Source organism: Ursus maritimus, unplaced genomic scaffold, assembly GCF_017311325.1.
Source record: "Ursus maritimus isolate PB19 unplaced genomic scaffold, ASM1731132v1 scaffold_10, whole genome shotgun sequence".
NCBI classification, from domain to species: Eukaryota; Metazoa; Chordata; class Mammalia; order Carnivora; family Ursidae; genus Ursus; species Ursus maritimus.
The window spans coordinates 19,452,630-19,474,712 of NW_024423344.1; the positions used below are offsets into that span (position 1 = coordinate 19,452,630).

Here is a 22,083-nt window from a genome sequence, read left to right on the forward strand (position 1 = left end):
CCACCACTCCCATCTGCCACTTCTCGCGCTCTCTCTGCCCGCGCCGCCCGAATGCCCTGCACTTTCAGGGCAAGCAAACTTCCACAGCCGCCCCCTCATGTGCCCCACCGCGACCTCAGGTGGAGGCAGGGGTCCCCGCGCCCCCCTCCCTGTCCAGCCGTGCGCCCCGAGGCCACTCACCTTCCAGCCCGCCGAGCTGTTGCTGTCACCCTTATCCTTGAAGTAGGGCACGCTCTTGACCATCCATTCGTAGATCTGCGACAGCGTGAGCCGCTTCTCCGCTGAGCTCTCGATGGCCTTGGTGATGAGGTCGGCGTAGGACAGGTTGCCCCACGCGTTGCGGCGGGACGAGCTGCTCTTTCGCGGCTGCCCCGCGAGCGGCCCGCCGGCGGCTGGGGGCACCGGCGGGTGCTGAGACAGCGGCCCGGGTGGCGGAGGCTGCGGCGGCGCCGGGTGCAGGCAGCCTGCCTCCGGGCCCTGGAAGTCCCCGCACAGCCCCCCGGTGGCGGCAGCTGCGGCCGCTGCTGCCGCCACCGCTGCCGCCGCCGCTGCGGCCGCCGCCACGGAGCCGGGCGCCTGCTGGAAGTCCCCGGTCTCCTCCAGCAGGCTCAGGTTGCTCATGAAGTCGGCGTTGACAGCAGCCGCCGAGGCCGAGGGCAGGCCCGCGGCGGCGTCGGGGTTCGCGGCCGCGCCGCCCGACGGCGCCGGGCTGGAGGTGGCCGAGTTGGACTGGCTAAACTCCGGCCTGGGCAGCGGCCAGGTGCACGAGCGCGGCCGGGGCAGCGGCTCGAAGTCCGGGTCGATCTCCACCACCTGGGGCGCTTCAGCCATGGTGACCCCCACCCCTCCCCCAGCCGCGGGAGAGCCAAGGGGTCGAGCGCACCACACGGGGCCAAAGGGGAGGGGGTGCGAAGAGCCGGTCCGAGATTTGGGGGGGCGAGGTCCGTGCCTGGAGCCGACGAAAACCGGGAGGAAGGCGCGGCGGAGTGGAAGCGCGAGCCCAGAACTTAACTTCGCGGGTCCATCAACATCTAGGCTCTTCCAGGTCCGCTGCACCGGCAGGACGGCAGGCCAGAGTCACCGGGCCGGGCAGCAGTCGGCGCCGCACTCCTGCTGATAGGGCCCGCAGACGGAAGGACGGACGGACGCCGCGGGCCGCTCGCTCTCCCCGCGGCGCGACCGCGGCGCTGCTGCCTGTTGAATGTGGCGGCGGCAGCGGCGGCTGCAGCGACTACGCTGCCGCCCGACTTACGGGATCTGCCGCCGCCCCCCGCCCGCGGCGGCGCGCGCGCCGGCCCGCCCCTGACTGACAGCGCTCGCGACCAATGAGCGCGAGGCGCCACCGCCCAAGCAGCCAGTGGTCGCCCGCCTGGGCGGGGGCCGGTTTTCCACCGGGAGGCGGCAGTGGTTTGGTGGGGGGTAGTGGGGTGTTTTTCTCTTTCACGCTCTCTCTCGCTCTTTTTTTTTTTTTTTGGATCTCTGTTATTATTTTCTGGTAATTCTCAAGTGTTTCTGTGAGTCTCTCGTCCTCTCAGTGTTTTGATTGCTAGGAGGCAAACCAGCGTGGAGGCGGCGGCGACACTTTGTTTACTACTGAGGAGCAAAGCCGAGTACTCGGGAAGCTCGAGTGGAACGAGTCTCTCGCTTCGCCTCGACCTCCGCTCGGGGCCCAGAGTGAGGCGGGGCGGGGGCCGGGGGAACGCTCCTCGCTCCGCCGGCACTGGGTGGGCGGGCGGAGGCGGCCTCGCGGAATTCTACTCAGTCGCCCCCTTCTCGGCTCCACCCACGATTTTTTTGCAGAGAAACGTGGGGAAGTTGGTGGGGTTTTGTTTTTGTTTTTTGTTTTCTTTACCTGAGAGCCCTTTAATCATTGAAAAGGAAATAAGCAAAAACTCCCCGCACCCACCCCCGGCACCTGGGTCCTGGAGGTCGAGTCCGCGCGGCGGGCGCTGTCCCCGCCGCCTCCGCGCCCGGAACCCACCTGTCCGCACCCCCAAGCTGAGCCTCTGCGGTTCGCTCTCGCCGGGGGGAGGTGGGGGCAGGCGGCCAGCCCAGCAGCCACCAGCTGGGTTCACTCCATTCTTGACCTAAAAGGCCATAAATGAGGGAAAGGGACTCAGCGCGGGCCGAAGACAGTCCTATTTCACACGAACACACAGACTCAAAAGCATCCTAGACCTTGTGCCCTCTGTGGGAACATCTTCCCCTGGGCGGGAACCTTGGACTGTAATACTCCCGGGGCGGCGGCGAAGGGAACAGAGAAGAGCATGTAGACAGAACCTTGTCACTTTATTACTTACCCCTAATTAACTTCAACTGTTTGCTTGTTATTTCTTTGCTGTTTAGGCTGGAAGTGGTAAGGTGTCGAGAAGTAAAAGTGCGAGAGGGCTGAGCCCTGCCCCACCCCCAGGTTCCTTTAAACTGTTTGCCGCGAGTTATCAGTAACCCCCCCCCCAACGACTCCATCCCACCTTTCCCCATCTGGGCTCCAGGTCCTGTCGAGATCAGTGGGGCCAAAGGTAGGAAGACAATGGTTCTTGTGTCTTAGGGAGCAAAAGAAACAGTTTTTTGTTTTGGTTTGGTTTTTTAGAAGGAATATGGAAGGCATTTCCTTTCGTAGGGATAGGATCACTTAGGATGGAAGATTGACAGTAGGGTTTTAAATATCTTGTCCAAAATGACAGCTCCCAATTACTTTAAAAATCCCCTTTTTCTTACAGGTAATTCTTCAGTTCAAAAACTGGCATCTAAAGAAAATTAGGCCTCATTTACAAAAGTTTGAAAGGACTTAGAGATTTATTTCTTCCTTTACATTCTCATATCTCCATCGTTCAGACCCCTATTTCTTCATAATCCACTTATCGCAGCAGCTTCCTACGGATAATGAGGGGCTAGGGGAGATGGTCGTGAGCCTGATGGATTAAGGATAGGGTGGGTTCCCACCCTCCTCTTGTGGTCTGCATTTACTCTAAAATTTGGACACTTTGGGCCGCCTCTGCCAGCCGCTAGGGGACCTCAGTAACCCAGATGATGAGCTCAAAGGAAGGCGGTAATATGGAACTGTAGATACCCTCAACCTCTCCAATTAAGCTCTGCAGAGGCAGCCCCCATTCAGTTGGCCGCACCCTACAGATAGGCGGTGCCCTGGTGGATCATTCTTGGCAAAGGAAACCAGCTGCAAATTTGGCCTTGCCTTCCTTTCAATTCCGGTTTTTCATGGCTTCAATCAGAGGAGAGTATTTGGTTAAGGGAGTTTTCTTACAGGCTTTCCTCAGGTCCTTGCAATCTGGACTATCCTGCCTAGTTGTTTAAATGTTGTAGTTTGCTTTTCTTTGGTCTTGTTAAGAAATTTGACTTGAAGCAAATACAAGAGTACCTACAGTGCCAATGTCCCTGACACAAGTTCCAAAAAACTGAGTGTATGTTTAAAGGTATTTCTCGCTGCCTACTATACCATTGTTCCTGTCAGTTTACTGAACCTTAGGGTTCAGTAAGCATTTGGCTTCTGAACATTCGGCTTGTTTCCAATCTTTAGCTCACACAAGCTATTTTGTAATGAATAACCATACATAACTCATTTTGCATCTGTGCAAGTATATACACAGGAGGAATTTCCAGAAAAGAGATCACTTGGTCAGCAGTTAAATGCATTTGCAATTTTGAGACCTACTGGCAAATTGCCCTCCATCAGAGTTGTATCAAGCTAAACGTGCTTTTCAGCTAGACCCACAGAATGTTAAAATTGAAAGTAGACAGAGATCACCTTGGTGGCCTTCTTTAATTTCTCCATAAGGAAGTTGAGGCACAGAGAGGCTGATTTGCCCAAGGTCACACAGAAGCCAGTGGTGCTGCCATGGCTGGAACTCCAATTTCCTGCTTTCTCATCAATAATCTCTTCAATACACAGACAGAAAATTAGAAATACCTGCAATTCCTATATAGCAATAACCACTGTAAAACTCTGTAGTATATTTCCTTCCAGTCGAGCCCACAAATTTTAGTAATTTTAGTTAGATGAACTCACTAAACGAAAAGAAGTTTAGATTTGGAAGATTGAAAAAGCAGACACAAAAAAGATGATAGTGACAGTAAGATAACGAAAGAAAAAAGATTACAAAAGAAGTGGTTCGGGTTTTTTAGTCAAAAACAGACATTTTCTCTCTCTTTGAAGGGTGCCGAAGTATTGAGTATTGGCACGAGTCCTGCTTAAGAGAAAAAAGTTCAGTTCTTTTCTTTAGTATTTTTTGTGGTAGCTGTTTGCTTCAAAGGCTGTTTCTAAAGATTATCGCTTACTAGTTGGTGTGTATGTCCCAACTGGGAAGAAAAATGTGTCATGTCAGGTAAGAACAATTAAACTGAAAAAGGACATTTATCCTCACAAAGCCCATCTCACAAACCTGTGTGGTGGTCTTTCCTCTGCCTGGTTTTCAGAGCAGTTATTGCACCACCCCTGACAGGAAGACGGAGGGATGGTTCCTTTCGATCAACTCTTTGGCAGAATCTTCTGCATTTACCCTTCACCACCAACATACTGATCTCTGGTTTAAATTCTTGTCAAAATAGGTAACTTAAGTCCAATTTAATGAGTAAGTGAAAAGTTTGGATGTTTATTTTTCAGTCATGACACTTGGCTTCATCCTTCACCTTCCCTTTCCCCAACAACTGCCCATTTCTGATGTTTTGTCTAGATTATTAAGAGGCACTGCTATCAACCTAAAACGGCCTTTCTTCACCTTGCCGATAGAAAATAATCTGAAAAACCACAGCTCAGATTTGTAAACCAATGTCCTGAAACCTGACATATTAAGTGGTAGCTCTAGAGATAGTAGGAGTCACTCATTTTTCTCGAGGGATAATTTCCTTTGGATTTGGTTATCCTTTCAACAAAGATTTATAGAGCACCTACAATGCATATGCCACCTATAGTGCGTCTTAGAGTACTTTGTTTTGATGGCAAATTCCTTCAGTTCGCAAATGGGTTTTTTTACTTTCCTTTTTATGATTTTGCTGTCAGGGTTAGGACAATGATACTCTCAAATAACCAATGCATATTAACGATATTTATTTGGAGGAATGACACACACACACAAAGCATTTGGTAGATACAAAGAATGCTAAGTCAGGAAAAAAATTGAAATATTATCATCAATTTTGAAGAAAAATAATAAGATGAGGTAGAAAAGCTAAATAAATGTGCCATTCACAGGCATCGGGAGCGTGAGCTCTGGCCACCAGCCCTTGGCGTTTCGATGATCTTGCTTCAAATGGGCAAAAGACTCAAGCTACCTCGGGTTATTTGCCTATCACAGATAAAGACGATGCCTACTGATTTGTAACTGGAGAGAGGCATTGGGCCGGTCATGAAGCAGATCATCAATATTTTCAGTTATAAAGAGTGAATGTCACCTTCGATAAATTCTGCTCCCTCACTTAAAGTGTCAGTGAGAGACTACTTGTGGGTCTATATTTGTAGCTACTTTAAATGGCCGACAATAGAGAAGGGTTAAGTAAATAATGGCATATCTGTAAGGTAGAATCTTTTTTTTTAAAGACATTTGTTTGTTTGTTTTTAAAGATTTTATTTATTTATTTGACAGAGAGAGACAGCCAGCGAGAGAGGGAACACAAGCAGGGGGAGTGGGAGAGGAAGAAGCAGGCTCATAGCGGAGGAGCCTGATGTGGGACTCGATCCCAGAACGCCGGGATCACGCCCTGAGCCGAAGGCAGACGCTTAACAACTGAGCCACCCAGGCGCCCCAAGACATTTGTTTGTTTTTAAAGGTTTTATTTATTTATTTGACAGAGAGAGACAGTGAGAGAGAGAGAGAGAGAGAACACAAGCAAGGAGAGTGTGAGAGGGAGAAGCAGGCTTCCCACTGAGCAGGAAGCCCAATGCGGGGCTCGATGCGGGGCTCGATGCGGGGCTCGATTCCACGACCCCAGGATCATGACCTGAGCTGAAGGCAGACACTTAACAGCTGAGCCACCCAGGCGCCCCTGTAAGGTAGAATCTTATGCGGTCATTTCAAATAAAGTGGACAAAGCATTTGTGATGACATTGTGACGATGCTGGTGATAATAATATTCAGAAGACTGGAAGGTACTACTGTCAGCTAAAAATGTTAGCAGTGGTTGTATCTGGGTGATGGATTTATAGGTGATCATTATTGGTCTAACACAAACTCCTTTTACAAGTAAGAAAACAGAGACACTAAGAACTTAAATGACTGGCCCAAGGCTGCACAGTTAGTAAAGCCCTGGGACCAGAATGCATACCTCTTAACATTCAGGCCAAAACTGAGTTCTATTGCATTGCTTCTCATGACAGTACCTTTTCTAACTGAAGATTTTCAGACTATTTGATGACACTCAACCTGCTTTATTTTATTTATTTATTTTAAATTCAACCTTTTTTTTTTTAAGTAAGCTCTATGCCCAACATGGGGCTTGAACTCACCACGCATGCTTTACCGACTGAGCCAGCTGCCCCTCAAATTCAACCTGTTTTAAACACTAGGTCTTTATCTTTGAGACTATAAAATAACTCTCCCAAACTCCAAACTGTATAAATGTTACAATTAAAATTTTTTCTGACATTAAGGACTCATGGAATTGCCATAAAATTCATGGATGGCACATGAAATCCCAAATTCTTTGAATGTCACAAATCTGAATTTTGCATCCATGCTTAAACACAATGTGTTTTCACTATTTTATTTCTGTTTCGTGTCATATTAAAGCTCTTAACATGCTTCCAAAAAAGGGGGGACATATGTATTAAATAAGAAAACGCTGCCATGTAGAACACAGATGGTAGTACATTTTTGGCAGAAAGGGAGTTTAACGAGGCATTTTACTTATTTACTTGGAAAACTAATATGTATGAATGTTCGAGTTAAGCAGTAAGAATTAATTGCTGTTTTACAATAATTGGGTTTTTTTTTTTTTTCAAATCCAATCGCCCTATTTCCATAACATTAGTAAGGAAAGGGAGTCAAATGTGATTGTAAAGCAACCCCTGAGAGAGTTGTGACAGTAATAAAGAATGAAGAAGAAATTGCTAACGTTTTATAATAACTCACCACGCTGCTTGTCATTGGTTGATAAAAATCAACAACAAGAGGTAATGACTGTGTAGAGTACCTGTGTTTTTAATGATACGTATAGTCACCGACTGTGTCAGTTATGGTGTGAAAACAGGAGGTAAGAGTTTTATCAAATTCCAGATTTGGCTGACTCACAGGGCCCACCCATATGCAAAGTCGGCTGTGCCAGAGAGTAAACAGAGATGGATAGTGAGTATTTCTCCAGGATATCAGGTTTCTATTTGGTGGTAAATACAGCCTTTAAAACACATTGAAATATTCTATATTCTAAGGTTTAACATTTAAAAATGGAATTTCTAATTAGCTGATCACTGATATCATGCTGGAGGAAAAATTGATTTGTCTCATATGATGCCATGTGTGCTTTAAATAATTTTGTGTTTGAACAACAAACCAAAAACAGAACATTTGACAGCTATATTGCATGCCTGCACTCTGGCAGAACCCAACCTGGAAAAACTCTTTCCACAATCCAAGACTAGGCTTCGTGAAATCCCTTCCTCCTGTTTTTCAGATTTATATATGATCTGAAACAACATGTTATATAAATTGACAAATAAAAGTATATACTTCTTATTTCAAAATGTTTTCAGCTATAAACCATAGATCACTATTTACCCAGAATCAGAATATATACATAAAAGTTATTTTCTCTGTGTCTCAGGATTAATAAAAACAATTATTTTTTCAACTATTATGGACTAAGCACTTTATAGCTATCATCTGAATCAGCCCTCAAAACCACCCAATAAGGTAGGAGATACTATGATTCGCATTTTACAGAAATTGAAACTGAGGTACAAAGACCTAAGAAATTGACCCAAGGTCTTACCTTACAAGTTCATCTAATTACAGACAGACTTGAACCTGCCATTATCAAAATCCAGAGCTTGTCTCCTGTTTAACACTAACTTTCTCCCTCCATAAAATGTTGGGATTTTTAAAAAGAGAACTAGAAATTAACCAGAGATTAATTTGATGATTCCATTTTTTTTCCCCAGAAAATTGACTTTCGGACCTTTTTTTTGGTGGGGGGGCACTTACCTGCAATGGGCTCAGCCTGAAACCAGTTTAGTTTATGTTAATGAAAGAAGCCTTCAGATAGAACATAAATAACAATAATAATGCTGATGTTTGCATTTGTATAATGCAAACGATGTGGGGGATGCCAAGCCATTAGCACTTGCTTATTTGAACCAACCATATACAATAAGAGCAATGTGCCCTTCCGGGATGGTGGGCTTATCTAGAACTCTTTCCACAGCTCATCTCATCCTGAATAAAAGCACATGAAACTAAATTGAACAGCTAGCTTGAGCTGTCTCCCCACCAAAGAAGGTTATTTGCATTGGATTCTTACCTAAAAACCTTTCTTTGGATGAGTTTCAGAAGCTTACGTTTTGATTAGAACCCATGAACATCTAGTTTACAGTTCAAGGGGAGGCCTTACTCCTCTATTATTTAAAATCCAGCTCTACTGCTGAACCTGCGGGGGGTTGGTCAGAGCCTTCAGGTCTCTTTTCCTGAGACAATAAACAAAATTACAAGCAAAACAAATAAAACCCTTGTGCTCCTTTCTATTTTGAATCAACCTCAAAATGAATCGGAAAATGCCTCCTCCACCATCAAGTGAGCATAAAATATCAGAAATATTTTTAAAGTACCTTTAGAAAACGACTGTGGGAATGACATGGGATCATATCTTAATGCCCCCAGTTCTCATAAAAAGCCTGAATAAAACATCCTTCAGCTAAGGGTTTAGGGTGTGTTCTCTTGCGTTTAGCCTCCCAACACAGGGAAATACAGGCGGCCTCTACAAACCACAGACTACCGGTCAGTATTAGTCAGAAGAACTTATCTGTGGCTACCTTCCTTTCAGCCAGGAACTGTTTCAATTGCCAATGAATCACAAAAGCAAAATCACTCCTCAGTGCTCGAATCTCCAGGAGATAGCCTCATTTTAATGACCCATTGAACTTTGCCCAATTCATCCAGTTGCTTTGAGAGTTTGCAAATATTGAAGATTAATGCCAACCTTTGTGTGATAATCAAGTAAAGTCAATCATCCAAATATATTATCTCTCTTCTTTACTAGCCGTATATCTGATTTTTTATCTGATTTTTCACTTTTCGTGATAGACACAGCCATATCAGCAGGATGACAGGGCCTAGGGAAACAGGATGGAGAAAGGAGCAGAATGCCCTTCGTCAATCGGAAAGCCGGCCCTGCTGCCTTCCTCAGGTTGTCTCCAGCCACGGCTTGAGGGAGTAGGAAACAGCAGAAACGGATTTGGTAGCCTTTTTATCAAGTATGCCACCCTGATGTTTGTCGGCCCTATATGCAAAATATGATAAAGTGAAATCACCAATGGATCTTCCAAGAAAAGCCAAAAACCAACAAGACGTGATCAGCTAGAAGCTCTTTTCTTCCCTATGCAATGTTCAATTTATTCTGCATTTTGAATTTTTATCTTGGTATAACTTGCCACCTACATACCTCAATGAGGTATTATAAGGATTAAAATAATGGCTTAAAACGCTTTGAAACAGGGATGAAATGTTTGTTCTTTGACATCGGTACAACCTCGTGGGTAGGTTTTTGTTACACTAGGAATTACTTCCATGTAGGTAAACATATGATTTCTAAATCACTGGTATTTGTTCTAAATCCTACTATGGCTCCTTCGTATTCAAGTGTTATGAACGTTGCTCGCCCAATCCCAACTGATTCTTCGTGAATTCAGAGGTCATGTGTGTGATACCCACGGAATATCATAGCAAGCATTTAGGAGAACTCTCAAATTAGGGATCTTTACTACCTATAAGTGGCCCACGGCAGATTCTAAACAGAAAGCAATACATAAAAATGACTTGAGGATTCTGAACTTGGAGCCACCTTTGTATATGGTCTGATAATACCAAAACTTTGTTTTATAGGCCTTAAAAATCCTATTATTCTTGACAGTCTCAGGAGACAATTAAAAAGCAGTTAAAAATAAAGTTAGCTGACTCATTTTGGGGAGTTTAGCTGATGATGTTACTGGCAGCTTCGACTTCAACAGATAATGTTATCACAGAGGCAGCCCGACTTAACAATAGAGAAAATTTCTCTAAAATAATTTCAACAGAGATCTGATACAATGGATTCTTTGGTTTTCTGTGGTTCTTTAGGGTAAAATCCTTAAAAACGAAACCCACTCAGACACCCCAACATATTTTACAAGACATAGATACTGCATCTAAGAAACGTAGAAACTAAAGACAAGTGACTTTCTCATGAAGAGAAAACAAACAAAAAATCCTACAAAATTAACTCTCTCAAAAAAAGAAAAAACATACAGAATAACGGTGACCATAAGCATTCTACTTAAATGGAAATGGAATATAATGGCTTCTGAGTCCTGGATCTTTTATTTTTTTTAAGGTTTGATTTTTTTAAAGACTATTTAAATAGTTATTTAGGAAGGAGTCAGTAGCTTAATTTTAATATTCACTTTTAAAATTAAAAAAGACTCATCTCTGTTCATGTAGACAAATTATTTCTAACAAGAAACACCACCTGTATTATCAGATTCTGCGGTTATTCCTAGATTAGTTATTCTTGGCAGTTGTGCTGTAAAACCACGTGTCAGTGTGTGTGTGTGTGTGTGTGTGTGTGCGCACTCATGTTCCTATGTGTACACACCAGGATTCTAGTAAAAGATCACAAATCGCCACCTTGTTTTTACAGTCCAGTTAAAACATACAGCAAATGTAGTCACTAATAAACAAAAGTTGATGGGAACCATGGAAACCTCTTAAATTAGAAATCAGGTGGACCTGAAATTTAAAAAAAAAAAAAGTTGATAAAATTACACAGTCAAGGTAAGAATGTTACCCCAAAACATTTAAAGATGTGGAAGTTTTTTATTAGCAAGGGCCTTTGCTAATAAATTCTTAAACTGGCCACAATGGAAAAATTATTTTTAAATGGGTCATGATGGCGAAATTATTAAAATAGTAATAAGGGTAGAGGTGCCTGGCGGGCTCAGTTGGTAGAGCATGCAACTCTTAATCTCGGGGCTGTGAAATGAGCCCCGTGTTGGGTGTAGAGATAGCTTAAAAATAAAATCTTAATTTTTTTTTAAGATTTTATTTATTTATTTTTCAGAAAGAGAGAGAGCACAAGTAGGGGGCGCACTAGGCAGAGGGAGAGCAAGGAGCCCCCACGGGACTGGATACTAGAGCCCTGGGATCATGACCTGAGCCAAAGGCAGATGAGTCACCCAGACGTCCCTAAAATCTTTATTAAAAAAAAAATAGTAATAATGGGTAAGGCACTGTCCCTTATCTCTCAGTAACTCACAGGCCTTCCTTGAGTTGGACAGGAGTGTGTGCGTTGGCGGGGGGGGGGGGGGCAAGGACAGGACATCTGTTCCTGAAATAGCTCTCCTCAGTTCTCACTAAGTTCCCTTTGCTATCCCTGACCATTTTGCTTCTGGTAGCCAGCTGAGAAAGACAGTAGGAGAGAGAAGCTAGGGAAAAATTTTAAATCGTGATATCCTACTTAGTTCAAAATCTGGAGGGTACTTTGGTGCCTGAACACCCTTCAGGTCATGCAATGGTAGTCCTGCTAGCATTCTCCAACCATCAGCTCCCAAACTCTCAACTTCTCAGTTTAAATGACACCTGTCACATTCTTTGATTGATGTGAATGCATTTGGTTTGGTTTTGTTTGTTTTTTTTGCTTGAGGAATCTGTTATGGGCTGAATTGTGCCCCCCCCCCACCGTCCCACTCTAAATTCATGTACTGAAGCCTCCAGAACCTCAGAATGTGACTGCATTTGGAGATAGTGTCTTTAAAGAGGTAATTAAGTTATACGAGGTCATCAGGGTGGGCCCAGATCCCATGTGACCGATTTTCTTCTAAGAAGTGGAAATCTGGACACAAGAGAGGGCGCAGAGGCATATGACATGAGGACACTGAGAGGAGGCCTTCTGCCATGGAAGGAAAGAGGTTGCCCCCCCAAAAACAAAAACAAAAACAAACCCCAAACAAACAATCTTGCTGGCACCTCGATCTTGGACTTCCGGCCTCCAGAACTGTGCGAAAATTAATTTCCGCTGTTTCAGCCCCCCTCCCCCACCCAGTCTGTGGGATTTTGTTACAGCCGCCCGAGCAAACTAATACACTACGTAACAATCAGTTATGTTTTTCCAAAGGTTAAGTTAGATTTTTAACATTCCATTGAGGAACGAAAGGCCCTAACCCAGAAAGACAGTTAAGCAAATAAAACACCAATTTGAGAGCCCAAGTCTTGACCAAATCCATCTGCTCATGCTGGGTTTGTTAACAAGAGGCATGGTCAGCATTAGAGCAATACCGTGTGCCCGGTATTGTTCTAAGCACTGTGCTGTATAAACTCCTTTTGTCCTCACGACACCCTTGGGAGGAGGTCCTACTGTCTTCCAGGTGAGTCCAGGGAGGTGGAGTCACTCGCACAAGGTCACCTAGCTAGTGAGTGTGAGAGCTGGGATACTGAGGGAGTCCAGAGTCTTTGCCCTTAACCAGTAAGCCATGGCCATGCAGCGTCCTTAATTAGTAAATTACTACTTATTACCCTTCCTCACCGACCCAACACACAGCAGTAAGAACTGGTGAGAAGAACACTAGCGGGCAAGTTAAAAGACCTGAATTCAAATTCACACTCTACCCCTTACCCCTCCGGGTAGCGTCCTTACCTGAATGCTAATGATATCCCCTTATGGGAATAATAATGCCTATCCGCTCTGCGGCCAACTGTGATCATCATAGAAAGGGGCTTTGCAGGCGGGATTGCCCCAGATAGCGTAGGCAATGTTTACAGGGGCTGAGAGTCCTTCTGGAAATATTTAGAGGGGTTTTCCGCTGAGTGGGACACCACCATGGCCTTAGTACCATCGGGGGCTTGTATCGCCTACTGGTTGGTCTTTTCTTATTTTTTAAGTTTATTGATTTATTTTTTTAGTAATCTCTACACCCAACATGGGGCTCATGCTCACAACCCCGAGATCAAGAGTCGCACGCCCCTCCAACGGAGCCAGCCAGGCGCGCTAGTCGGTCTTGTGGCTGTAGTCGGTGAGGGCTCAGTCATGCCGTCCACACAGGCCCACCGTGCCTCTGTAAACCATTCTGCGGACAAGTAAGGATGGGAGGGAAGAGAGGTCCCCACTCACCTTTCTCTAGCCTCCGGAGCCTTCTCTCCCGCCTTCCCTAAGGCTTCGCAGAGCCCTTAGAAACACCACGTTTAGGACAAGCAGTCTTTGGATGAAAACATATGCGAGGGGAGCTCTGAAAGAAAGGGAAGGCTGGGGCCCCTGGCTGGCTCAGTCCGTAGAGCACGTGACTCTTGATCGAGGGGTTGTGAGCTCGGGCCCCACACCGGGGTGTAGAATTTATTTAAAAATAAAATCTTGGGGTGCCTGGGTGGCTCAGTCAGTTGAGCATCTGCCTTCAGCTCAGGTCATGATCCTGGGACCCTGGGATTGAGCCCCGGGGCGGGCTCCCTGCTCAGCTTCTCCCTCTCCCTCTGCCTGCCACTCCCCCCGCTTATGCTCTCTCTCTCTATATAAAAAAATAAAAAAATAAATACAATATTTTTTAAAGAAGAAAGAAAGGGAAGGGCAGCCTGTTGAATAAGGCAAACACAAGACCAGATCTGATGGCAACCCCCTGCGGGAGAGTACAAAACCTACCCGAAGCTCCTCCCACCCACAACCCCCCACCCAGAGTGCATTCGCCTTCATTGCCCCGTAGGGTCCCTGTGGCTGTGTGGGATCGTAAGGCCACCAGTCTTCCCTGGAATAGGCCTCGGATGTCCGTGTTAGACCCAGTCTCCTCAGACTGTAAACACTGGCCCTCCAGGTAACTTCTCTGGCTTCCTCCCAGGCCTCCCACAGCTTGGGCCTTCTGGAATCGCTTGGTAAGGAGAGTTGTCAGTCACGCCCATCTCTGACACTTGGCCTCAGCAGCGTTGCCCATGCCTTGCCATACGCCTGTTTGGGCTGAGGACAACATTTAATGAATTCCCTTCCTACTCTGATCTTAGCACAAGCCTCATGATGGGGAGAGAAGAACTCTTCCAAGAATACACTTTTGAAATCAACACTGCCCACTGAAGCTTGCGGTCCCCTCAGCTCCTCCCATGTCAGGATCCAAGCCCCGCTCGTCTCATGTCCAGTGCAGCCGAATTACCTTGCGGAGAGAGCTCTTGACATCTTGGCAGGAAGAGAGCACCAGGCTTCCCCCACAAGAGACTAGCCGGGCTGGGCCCCACATTTAAGATAAATCTGAACATATTCACAGCTATAGGAATTTTTTTTCCTGCGCTGTAGGCTTCTTTCTCTACTACGAAAATTCGCAAAACAAAAGACAAAAATGCCACAGGCTGGGCTAACGCGGTGCACATTCTCCAGCAGCGTGGCACCGCCAAAGGGAAACGCCTGGGCTTGCTTTTCTCTCCGTTCTCATGGAAAGAAACACTCCAAGAAATTGAGCATCACTGTTTTAAGATCAGATGTTCACTTACCTGCCAGTGTTGGTCATCCAGCCAGCAGGCAAGGCCCCCAGCAGTCCAGGCTTCCCAGGGGAATAAGGCACCCCACACCCAGGGAGGCCATCCGTGCGTCACCATGTACTCTCGCCACGCCTCAAGTGCACAGCTACACGTTCCAAGCCTACGCTGTCATCTCTCCGAAAGCTGTTACAATCTAGTGGTTTCTGAAGTTGCATATTCTAGACCCTCAAAGTGTACCACAGCCCGCGTGCAACTGAGTTTTACCATTTGTTTCAGTTTGGGGGCTCCTCATACGCAATTGCCTACGGTCCTTGTGGGGCGGTCAGAGAACCAGCATGAAGTTTTCTGTTCACGAGCCGTTCGTTCACTAATACTGAACACATTAAACGGAGCTGTCACGCTGCTTTTTCCGCAGGAAAGGATTCTCCGCAAACTTAGTCATGGTTATCGGTTAGCCTTCACCTTCTCCTTGAACCACGTTTCTCTCCCTTGCCAGTGTCCTCCATCACCTTCTGATGAATGAGAAGGGGCAAAGAAAAGTTGCCAAAAAGTCCTTTTTCACTTTGAGAAACGTACTTCTAATAACGTTTAAAAGCAGTGTTTTAGTGCCCCCTACTGGTATGTAACATTAGTAGTCCATCTGCAAAAAAGGGTTCCTTCACCTTTTAGAGAAAAGACAATAAACTCATAGAAACGTAAAAAAAAAAAAAGTCTTTTATCAGCCTTTTAGAAATTGCTTAATTTTTAGAATAACTTAAGAGTGACATAAATACGCCACCATTTGCATTATTGCTCATTATATAGGTGCACTTTAACATGAAATGTCTTGAATTCTCTAGTAGCTCTTTTCTCCGATCTAATATTTTGTTTTGGCAGGGGAAACACTTTATCAGTTGCACTTTTGGAAAGTGGGTCATTTTTACTTAATGAGTAAATATACTTACTAAGAGAATTTTCCTTAGATCTTCACACCCTCGCGGAAGCATCTTTTTTGTTAGTTTAAAAATAGCATCGTTCCACTTGAGAAAAAGGGAGGAAGGCGGCTTTGGGCATGAATCGATCTTTAAAGGAAATTTATGCCTTAGATTTTCATAAACAATGATAATTATGGAAGTAGATCGATGAATAGCCATTACGACAAAACCCCAAATCCCTAGAAGTATAATGAAAGGACACGCCACGCCACAGGAGAGGCTATGGAGGAAAGGGCCACTGACCGGGAGAGGAACTGAGGCAACGGGGTAGGGTGGGGGGTGAGCTGGAACGAGAAGGACTTTTAATTAAATGTGGAGAAAGATTTTTGTCCTTAATCAAGCAAGCCCTGCTTTAGACAGTAAAATCTTTTCACAACAAGATTTGCACACAGAAACTACTTTTTCTCATTGCATTTTGATGGAATGTACAGCCAACTAGGGCAAGAAGGAGCCCATATGGCCTCGAGCTCTGCATGCACTCTCAGCCAGAAGGAAGAGGAGGACATGCACGGGAGCGTCCACGCAGCAGGCCACAGCCCAGTGATGCCTGATCAGCAGTGGTGGGTCCCAGGGTTCCGTGGGGGGAGACACTCCAGTACAAGGGTTTCCACTCCAGTCGTTGATGGGTGGGCCTGTTTTGGCAAAACCAGAGGGAAACTAGAGATAGATTCATGTCAAAAACATGCCAAGTGAAACCATTTCACTTACAACCTTGTGCCAGATCTGAAAGATTAGCCCTGCCATGAAAAAAACACTCTCAAAGTATTATATCCTCACACTGAGCAGAGCTTCCCAGGAAACTTAAATCGCCTGAAAATCTCTTCTGTTAGCTCCTCAAGGATGTTCTGAGCTGTTTGCAAATCCTTTAGACCTGCTCTTCTCAGGCTTTTTATCCCTATCCTAATTTTAATTTTAAAATTCACTGGAGGAGAGCATTGGAGGTACATTTGTCATATTACTTTTATTTCTGTCACTTATTTCCACCTCTTGCTCTTAAAATCTGTGAAGTAAGAAGTGAACATTTCATCGAGGCATATACTTAAATGTCCAAAACTGTGGAATGTCTCAGCGTGTTCTGCCAAAATCTTAATTCTAGGTATTTTGGCTTCAATGTTAATAACTACCATTATTAGTCATACTGTAGGGGGAAAAACTGCCTTAACTGACAGTTCTTCTAAAACCAAACCTACCCATTATAATTTCACAGGAACTAGACAACTTGGAAATCCATGCTCATCTCCAGGGTTTATTTCTCATAAAGTCAGAAGCACTTAATAAATTTGACGCAACTGGTACATCTCAGCTCATGTTCAAGGGGAAGGGAAGGGACAGGATGAATGTGTTTTTGTTTTTGTTTTTGTTTTTAATAAGCAAGCCTATTAAGATACAGATCATTCTCATGAAGGAGCTCATACTCATTGCATTCCATAGTTTGACTAAAATACCTAGCTCGAAGAAAGAGTAAAAATAGAGCATCACCGCGAACACATTATGGCTTATGAAGTCTCGAATGTGCTTTAAAAGTGCAGCTCCTGGGATGCCTGGGTGGCTCAGTCGGTTAAGCGTCTCCTTCCGCCACTCCCCCCTGCTTGTGTGCGCGTGATCTCTCTCTCTCTCTCCCTGTCAAATAAATAAATAAATAAATAAATAAATAGCACAACTCCTACAGGTAGGGAAAGTTGGAAACCCTGATGTAAAAAGCAGTTGTCCTGATTTTCTTCTGCTTTTCCTTTTCTTTCTTCTTCTTTTTTAATCTGAATATAGTTGACCCCCAATGTGACATTAGTTTTAGGTGGATAGCATAATGATTCAGCAAGTTTACACATTATGCTCTGCTCACGACAAGTGTACCTACCATCTGCCCTGATTTTCTTTATGCTAAATCCCACCATTAACTTACAGAAAACCTAGGATTACGTAGTGTTTCAACAAGAAATTCACTGAAGCCTACTTACCCGATGTTTAAGGCTACAGTGGAGATGCGTGGATAAGCATTCAGTTCATGCTTACTATGTGCCTTTACTCAGACAGCATATCACAACAATCCTACGGGCTAGGGACAGTTTTACAATCACTGTCAAATGAGGAAACGAAGGCACAAGGTGGTAAATAATTTATGCACAATGACACAGCTCATCACGGAGCCAGGCTTCCTGTGTTGGTGACCTAAGTGTGGTGTGCTGCCTTGAGGCTGGGTCGCCCCGTCCCTTGGGAGCAAGGGGGAGACCAGGGCCAGCTCTGTAGGGAGATCCTGGAAGGGAAGCGCCCAGCAGCCACTGTGAAGCTGTGTTTTTTGGAAATGGTGTTTCTCAATTAGAGAAGGGGGTGGTGCTCCAAACATGGAACAGCACATGGAAAGATAAAAATCTTTGTCATTTAATCAATGCAAGGCTATGGAAGGCTTTGGGAGGAGAGATTTTTGAAGAGAAGCTTATCAACAGGGGTGCCTGGGTGGCTCAGTGGTTAGGAGTCTGCCTTCAGCTCAAGTCATGATCCCACGGTCCCAGGATCCAGCCCAGGATTGAGCCTAGCATCGAGCCCAGCGGGCTCCCTGCTCAGCAGGGAGTCTGCTTGTCCCTCTCCCTCTGCCCCTGCTCCTGCTCTCTCTCTCAAATACATAAAAATCTTAAAAAAAAAAAAAAAAAAAAAGGCAGCTTATCAACACTGTGCTTTCAAAAAAACGATCACTCTGGAGAAATTATGTAATCTATTTTGGGCTCTTTTAGTTATGCACATAGAAGCAAATTCATCTTCCTTGTTTTGGGGACCACAGGATTATGGTGCTTCAGGAAGAGATGCAAAGTGTTCTGTTATTATCTTCTTATAGGACTATGCTCCAGTAAATTATGTTTCTGTTAGGGGAGCCCCTCCTACCCAAATCTGGATTTAGCCCACTCTTGGTTATAGATTATAAGATGATTTTATAGACTTGAGTACGCTGAGCTGGTGTTTGCAAAGGTGATGAGGACTGAGAGAGAGAGCGATCAGGGGTTTGGTCCTTTCTCCTCCTGTGCTGGATGCATGACTGGGAAAGGAGGCTGGGCAGTCCCGCATACCTGGGGTTGAGCTATCAGTGTCCCCCAAGTGAGGACATCAAGAAGAAGGACCTGCGAGGCACCTGGCTGGCTCAGTCTGTAGAGCATGTGACTCTTGATCTTGGGGTCATGAGCTCAAGCCCCATGTTGGGCTTAGAGTTTTCTTAGGAAAAATAAATAAAAATGTAAAATTAAAAGAAATATGCTACCACTGTATCTCAGCAGGGGCAATATTGGCATTTAGGGCAGTTCTTCAACATGCCGGACTGTCCTGTGTATTACAAGGTGTTTACTTAGCAGTCGTGGCCCCTAGTAACACCACTGTCCCCTTATAGTCATGGTGACAAATAAAAATCAAAAACCATCCTCCTGTCACACACATTCCCAAATATCCTCTGAGTGGGGCGGTAACATTTCATATGAGTTAAGTAAATGCCCTGATATTTCCATATATCACCTGCAGTAAAATAGAATAAATCAGGTGATTTCCCAAAAACAGAGGACGCAACGTCAGAACCAGAATTCAATTTCGCAATTAAACCACCATCAAAATAAAACAAAACAAATTAAAAAGCCCATGTCCCCAGAATTCATATATGGATTTGGAAGAGTGTCAAGTGTTCAACTACACAGTACCTAGCACAAAAATGGGCACTCAATAAATACACGGGGTTACTGGGTTAAAATATACTGACCTCCGATTCGCATTGTCTTCTAGCGAATTGTTTTATGCCTGTCTTTCACTCCAGACTGCAGCTGTCGTAGCTAGGGATCATAACTTAGTCACCTTTATCTCCCCCAGTAGATCTGCAAATAACAGGAAGTATCTTGAACATCGTAAAGGTCAATATCAATGGAAAGTGATGAAAGATACAAGCAGCTGAATTAACTGGTAGTGTTGTCTGCTAAGGCATTGGTCCCCTGGCTCCTGGCTGCATTCCAGAATCACCTTGGGGAGGGAGGACTGTTAAAACTTCAGATTCCCAAGACTTGAGTCAGCTCCTCTCAAGTCAGAATCTTTGGGGCTGAATCAACAGCATTTGTATTTTTTTTTTCTTTTCAGCATCATTCGTATTTTTGTCAAACTCCCCAGCTGGCTCCTGCCTACTCGGGACACATCTAAAGACTTGAGTTTAGGGAACCAACATCCATAGGTGTGTTTCTCATACTTCCCAGATGGCAGAATTTATTCAACAAATTTCCAGGTTCCTACCCTCAGAGGCTCTGATCAGAAAGCCTGGGCTAGGGGCACCTGGGTGGCTCAGTCAGATAAGCGTCTGACTCTTGATTTTGGCTCAGGTCCTGATCTCAGGGTTGTGGGATCAAGCCCCGCATGGGGCTGCATGCTCAGCACAGAGTCTGCTTCTCCCTCTCTGCCCCTCCCCCTGCTCACTCTCTCTCTCTCTCTCTCTCTCAAATAAATATATAAAATCTTTAAAAGAAAAAGATAGTCCGGGCTGGGCCCCAGGAATCGGCGTTTTTTAACGAGCATCCCAGCTATTCTCATAACCACTTGGGATTACTAGCTTAAAGAAAGCCGAGCTGAATCTAGTCCCCAAGCCGAAGGCTGGCGCCCATGCAAGGTTTTGTGGTTGGTTGGTATAGAGCACATTATAGCAAGAACTAACCAATACTCTCTCAGAAAGCTATCGGAGGATGTGCTTCAGCAAAAGATAAAGTCGACTAAGCAAGAGGAAGATGTAAGCAATATGAGAAGTATAAGCAACATGGGAGAGAGGTACCCTTAGGAAAAGGCAACGAGAGATCCTGGGGTGGCAGGTATTCGGCATGTGTGGGGGGCAACCAGCCCAGAGCAGGTGAAGAGCTCCCAGGCAAGACCTCTTCAGGAAGGTGAAAATGATAACACAAGAAGCAACTCAATATCTTCAGAGGAGAGATCGAGACCTTTAGAGAGTTTTCATTTAATCTCCCTGTTATTAGTAAATACCTCCTATCAGAGCCTGGTATCTCCCAGCCCCATCCTTCTGTTTTACCCTCTCTGGAACACATCTCCAGTGTTTGGCGAGTAGGGTAGGTGAGACAGGCTTCTAGATCCTTGTGTGTGTGTGTGTGTGTGTGTGTGTGTGTGTGTGTGTGTGCTTTAAGTAAACTCTACCCTCAATGTGGGACTCAAATTCATGACTCCAAGACCAAGAGTCACATGCTCCACAGACTGAGCCAGCCAGGTGCCCCACCTGCTTCTTCTTAACCTGAGTTTCAACCAATCTCCTTTATTTTACCTATTGCCTTCTACCCTCTGGTGCCGTCGACCGCAGACTGGGGGCTGGGGGTAGATTCCATAACATAAAACAGGTTGGTCCCATTTCCTTGGTCGGCTCATCCTTTGTCACTCACCCACTGTCCACCCAGCCCCCAAAATGGTTTCCTCTTTTCTTCTATTCTGTCTAACTTCATGCACTTGGGCCTCTTTTTTTTTTTTTTTTTTTAAGGAAAAATCCCTTTACAGCCATTTTAGTGAGCGTTCAGGAAGGAAGGTAGATGGCATGTGTTCAGTTTGTTATCTTGAGACAGAAACTCTGGTATAGGTGGCAATTATGACGTATTTCAAGTTTTTATTACGAAAAGTTTCAAATACATACAAGATATGTGTCATGTTAATGAGCCATCCCCACGTTACCCATCACCAGTTTCAACAACTACCAATTCGAAGTCTATCCTGTTTCAATCCACACCCTTACCTATTTGGCCCGCCTCCTGGATTATTTTGAAGCAAATCCCAGGCATCATATCATTTCATTTGTAAATCAATAATGGATTTGAAGTCCTTGTGTAACTACTCAAGGAATGAATTTCTGATTAGGGTACTTCACATGCTAACTAATCCCCCCTAGAGTGTGGGTTCCTAATTAGGGTACTTCCAATGCGCACAGCCTCTGGGGTGTAGCTTGAAGTTAGTTTATACACACATACATCACACCGTGAATATTAAAGTAGTTTTAAGTAAATCATCCTACTGACAATGGGACTCCGTGAAACTCAGAGGTCTAGGAGAGTTAATGTGCTTTGTTGCCCAACCAGCAGAAACTTAGAGCACTCCAAGCTGATACGTTGCATTCTGCTCTTGGGAGCACAAGAGAAGAGAATTATTAGGGAAAAGAGTTAATTTGTAGAGAAACATGGAGAACTCGAGATAATGTTGGGTGCAACAAAAAATACAGACAATTGTTACTACATGATTAGGGCTCAGAGAGAGGTCAGGCTGGCTATTTATATTTAATAGTCATTCTTATTGAAGTAAGAATCGAAAGCATGTGAACAAGGAGTTCGTCCAACTGGAGAGAGGGGAAGGAGACCAGAATGCCCCGAGGTGGGGGATGGGGAGAGTAAAAATGGTACCTGTTTGGGGCACCTGGGTGGCTCAGTCGATTAAGCATTGGACTCTTTGTTTCAGCTCAGGTCATGATCTCAAGG

General features: G+C 45.0%; 2 protein-coding genes across 2 annotated transcripts in view; both read right to left on the minus strand.

The window, feature by feature from the left end:
* Positions 1–12: 12 nt before the first annotated feature.
* Positions 13–1,125, minus strand: LOC121100726 (forkhead box protein O1-like; the record flags this gene model as incomplete). Its single annotated transcript, XM_040622333.1, has 1 exon — positions 13–1,125. A coding segment is annotated over exon 1 (819 nt), but the record flags the coding sequence as incomplete, so codon positions are not given.
* A 15,717-nt stretch (positions 1,126–16,842) lies between these two features.
* The window catches only part of MRPS31 (mitochondrial ribosomal protein S31), a 59,671-nt gene continuing 54,430 nt past the window's right edge, over positions 16,843–22,083 (minus strand). Inside the window, exons 8-9 of the transcript XR_005832507.1 lie at positions 19,347–19,458; positions 16,843–17,236 (exon numbers count right to left, since the gene is read on the minus strand). The gene's annotated coding sequence lies outside the window, so the exon portion shown is untranslated. The remainder of the gene's footprint in view (positions 17,237–19,346; positions 19,459–22,083) is intronic.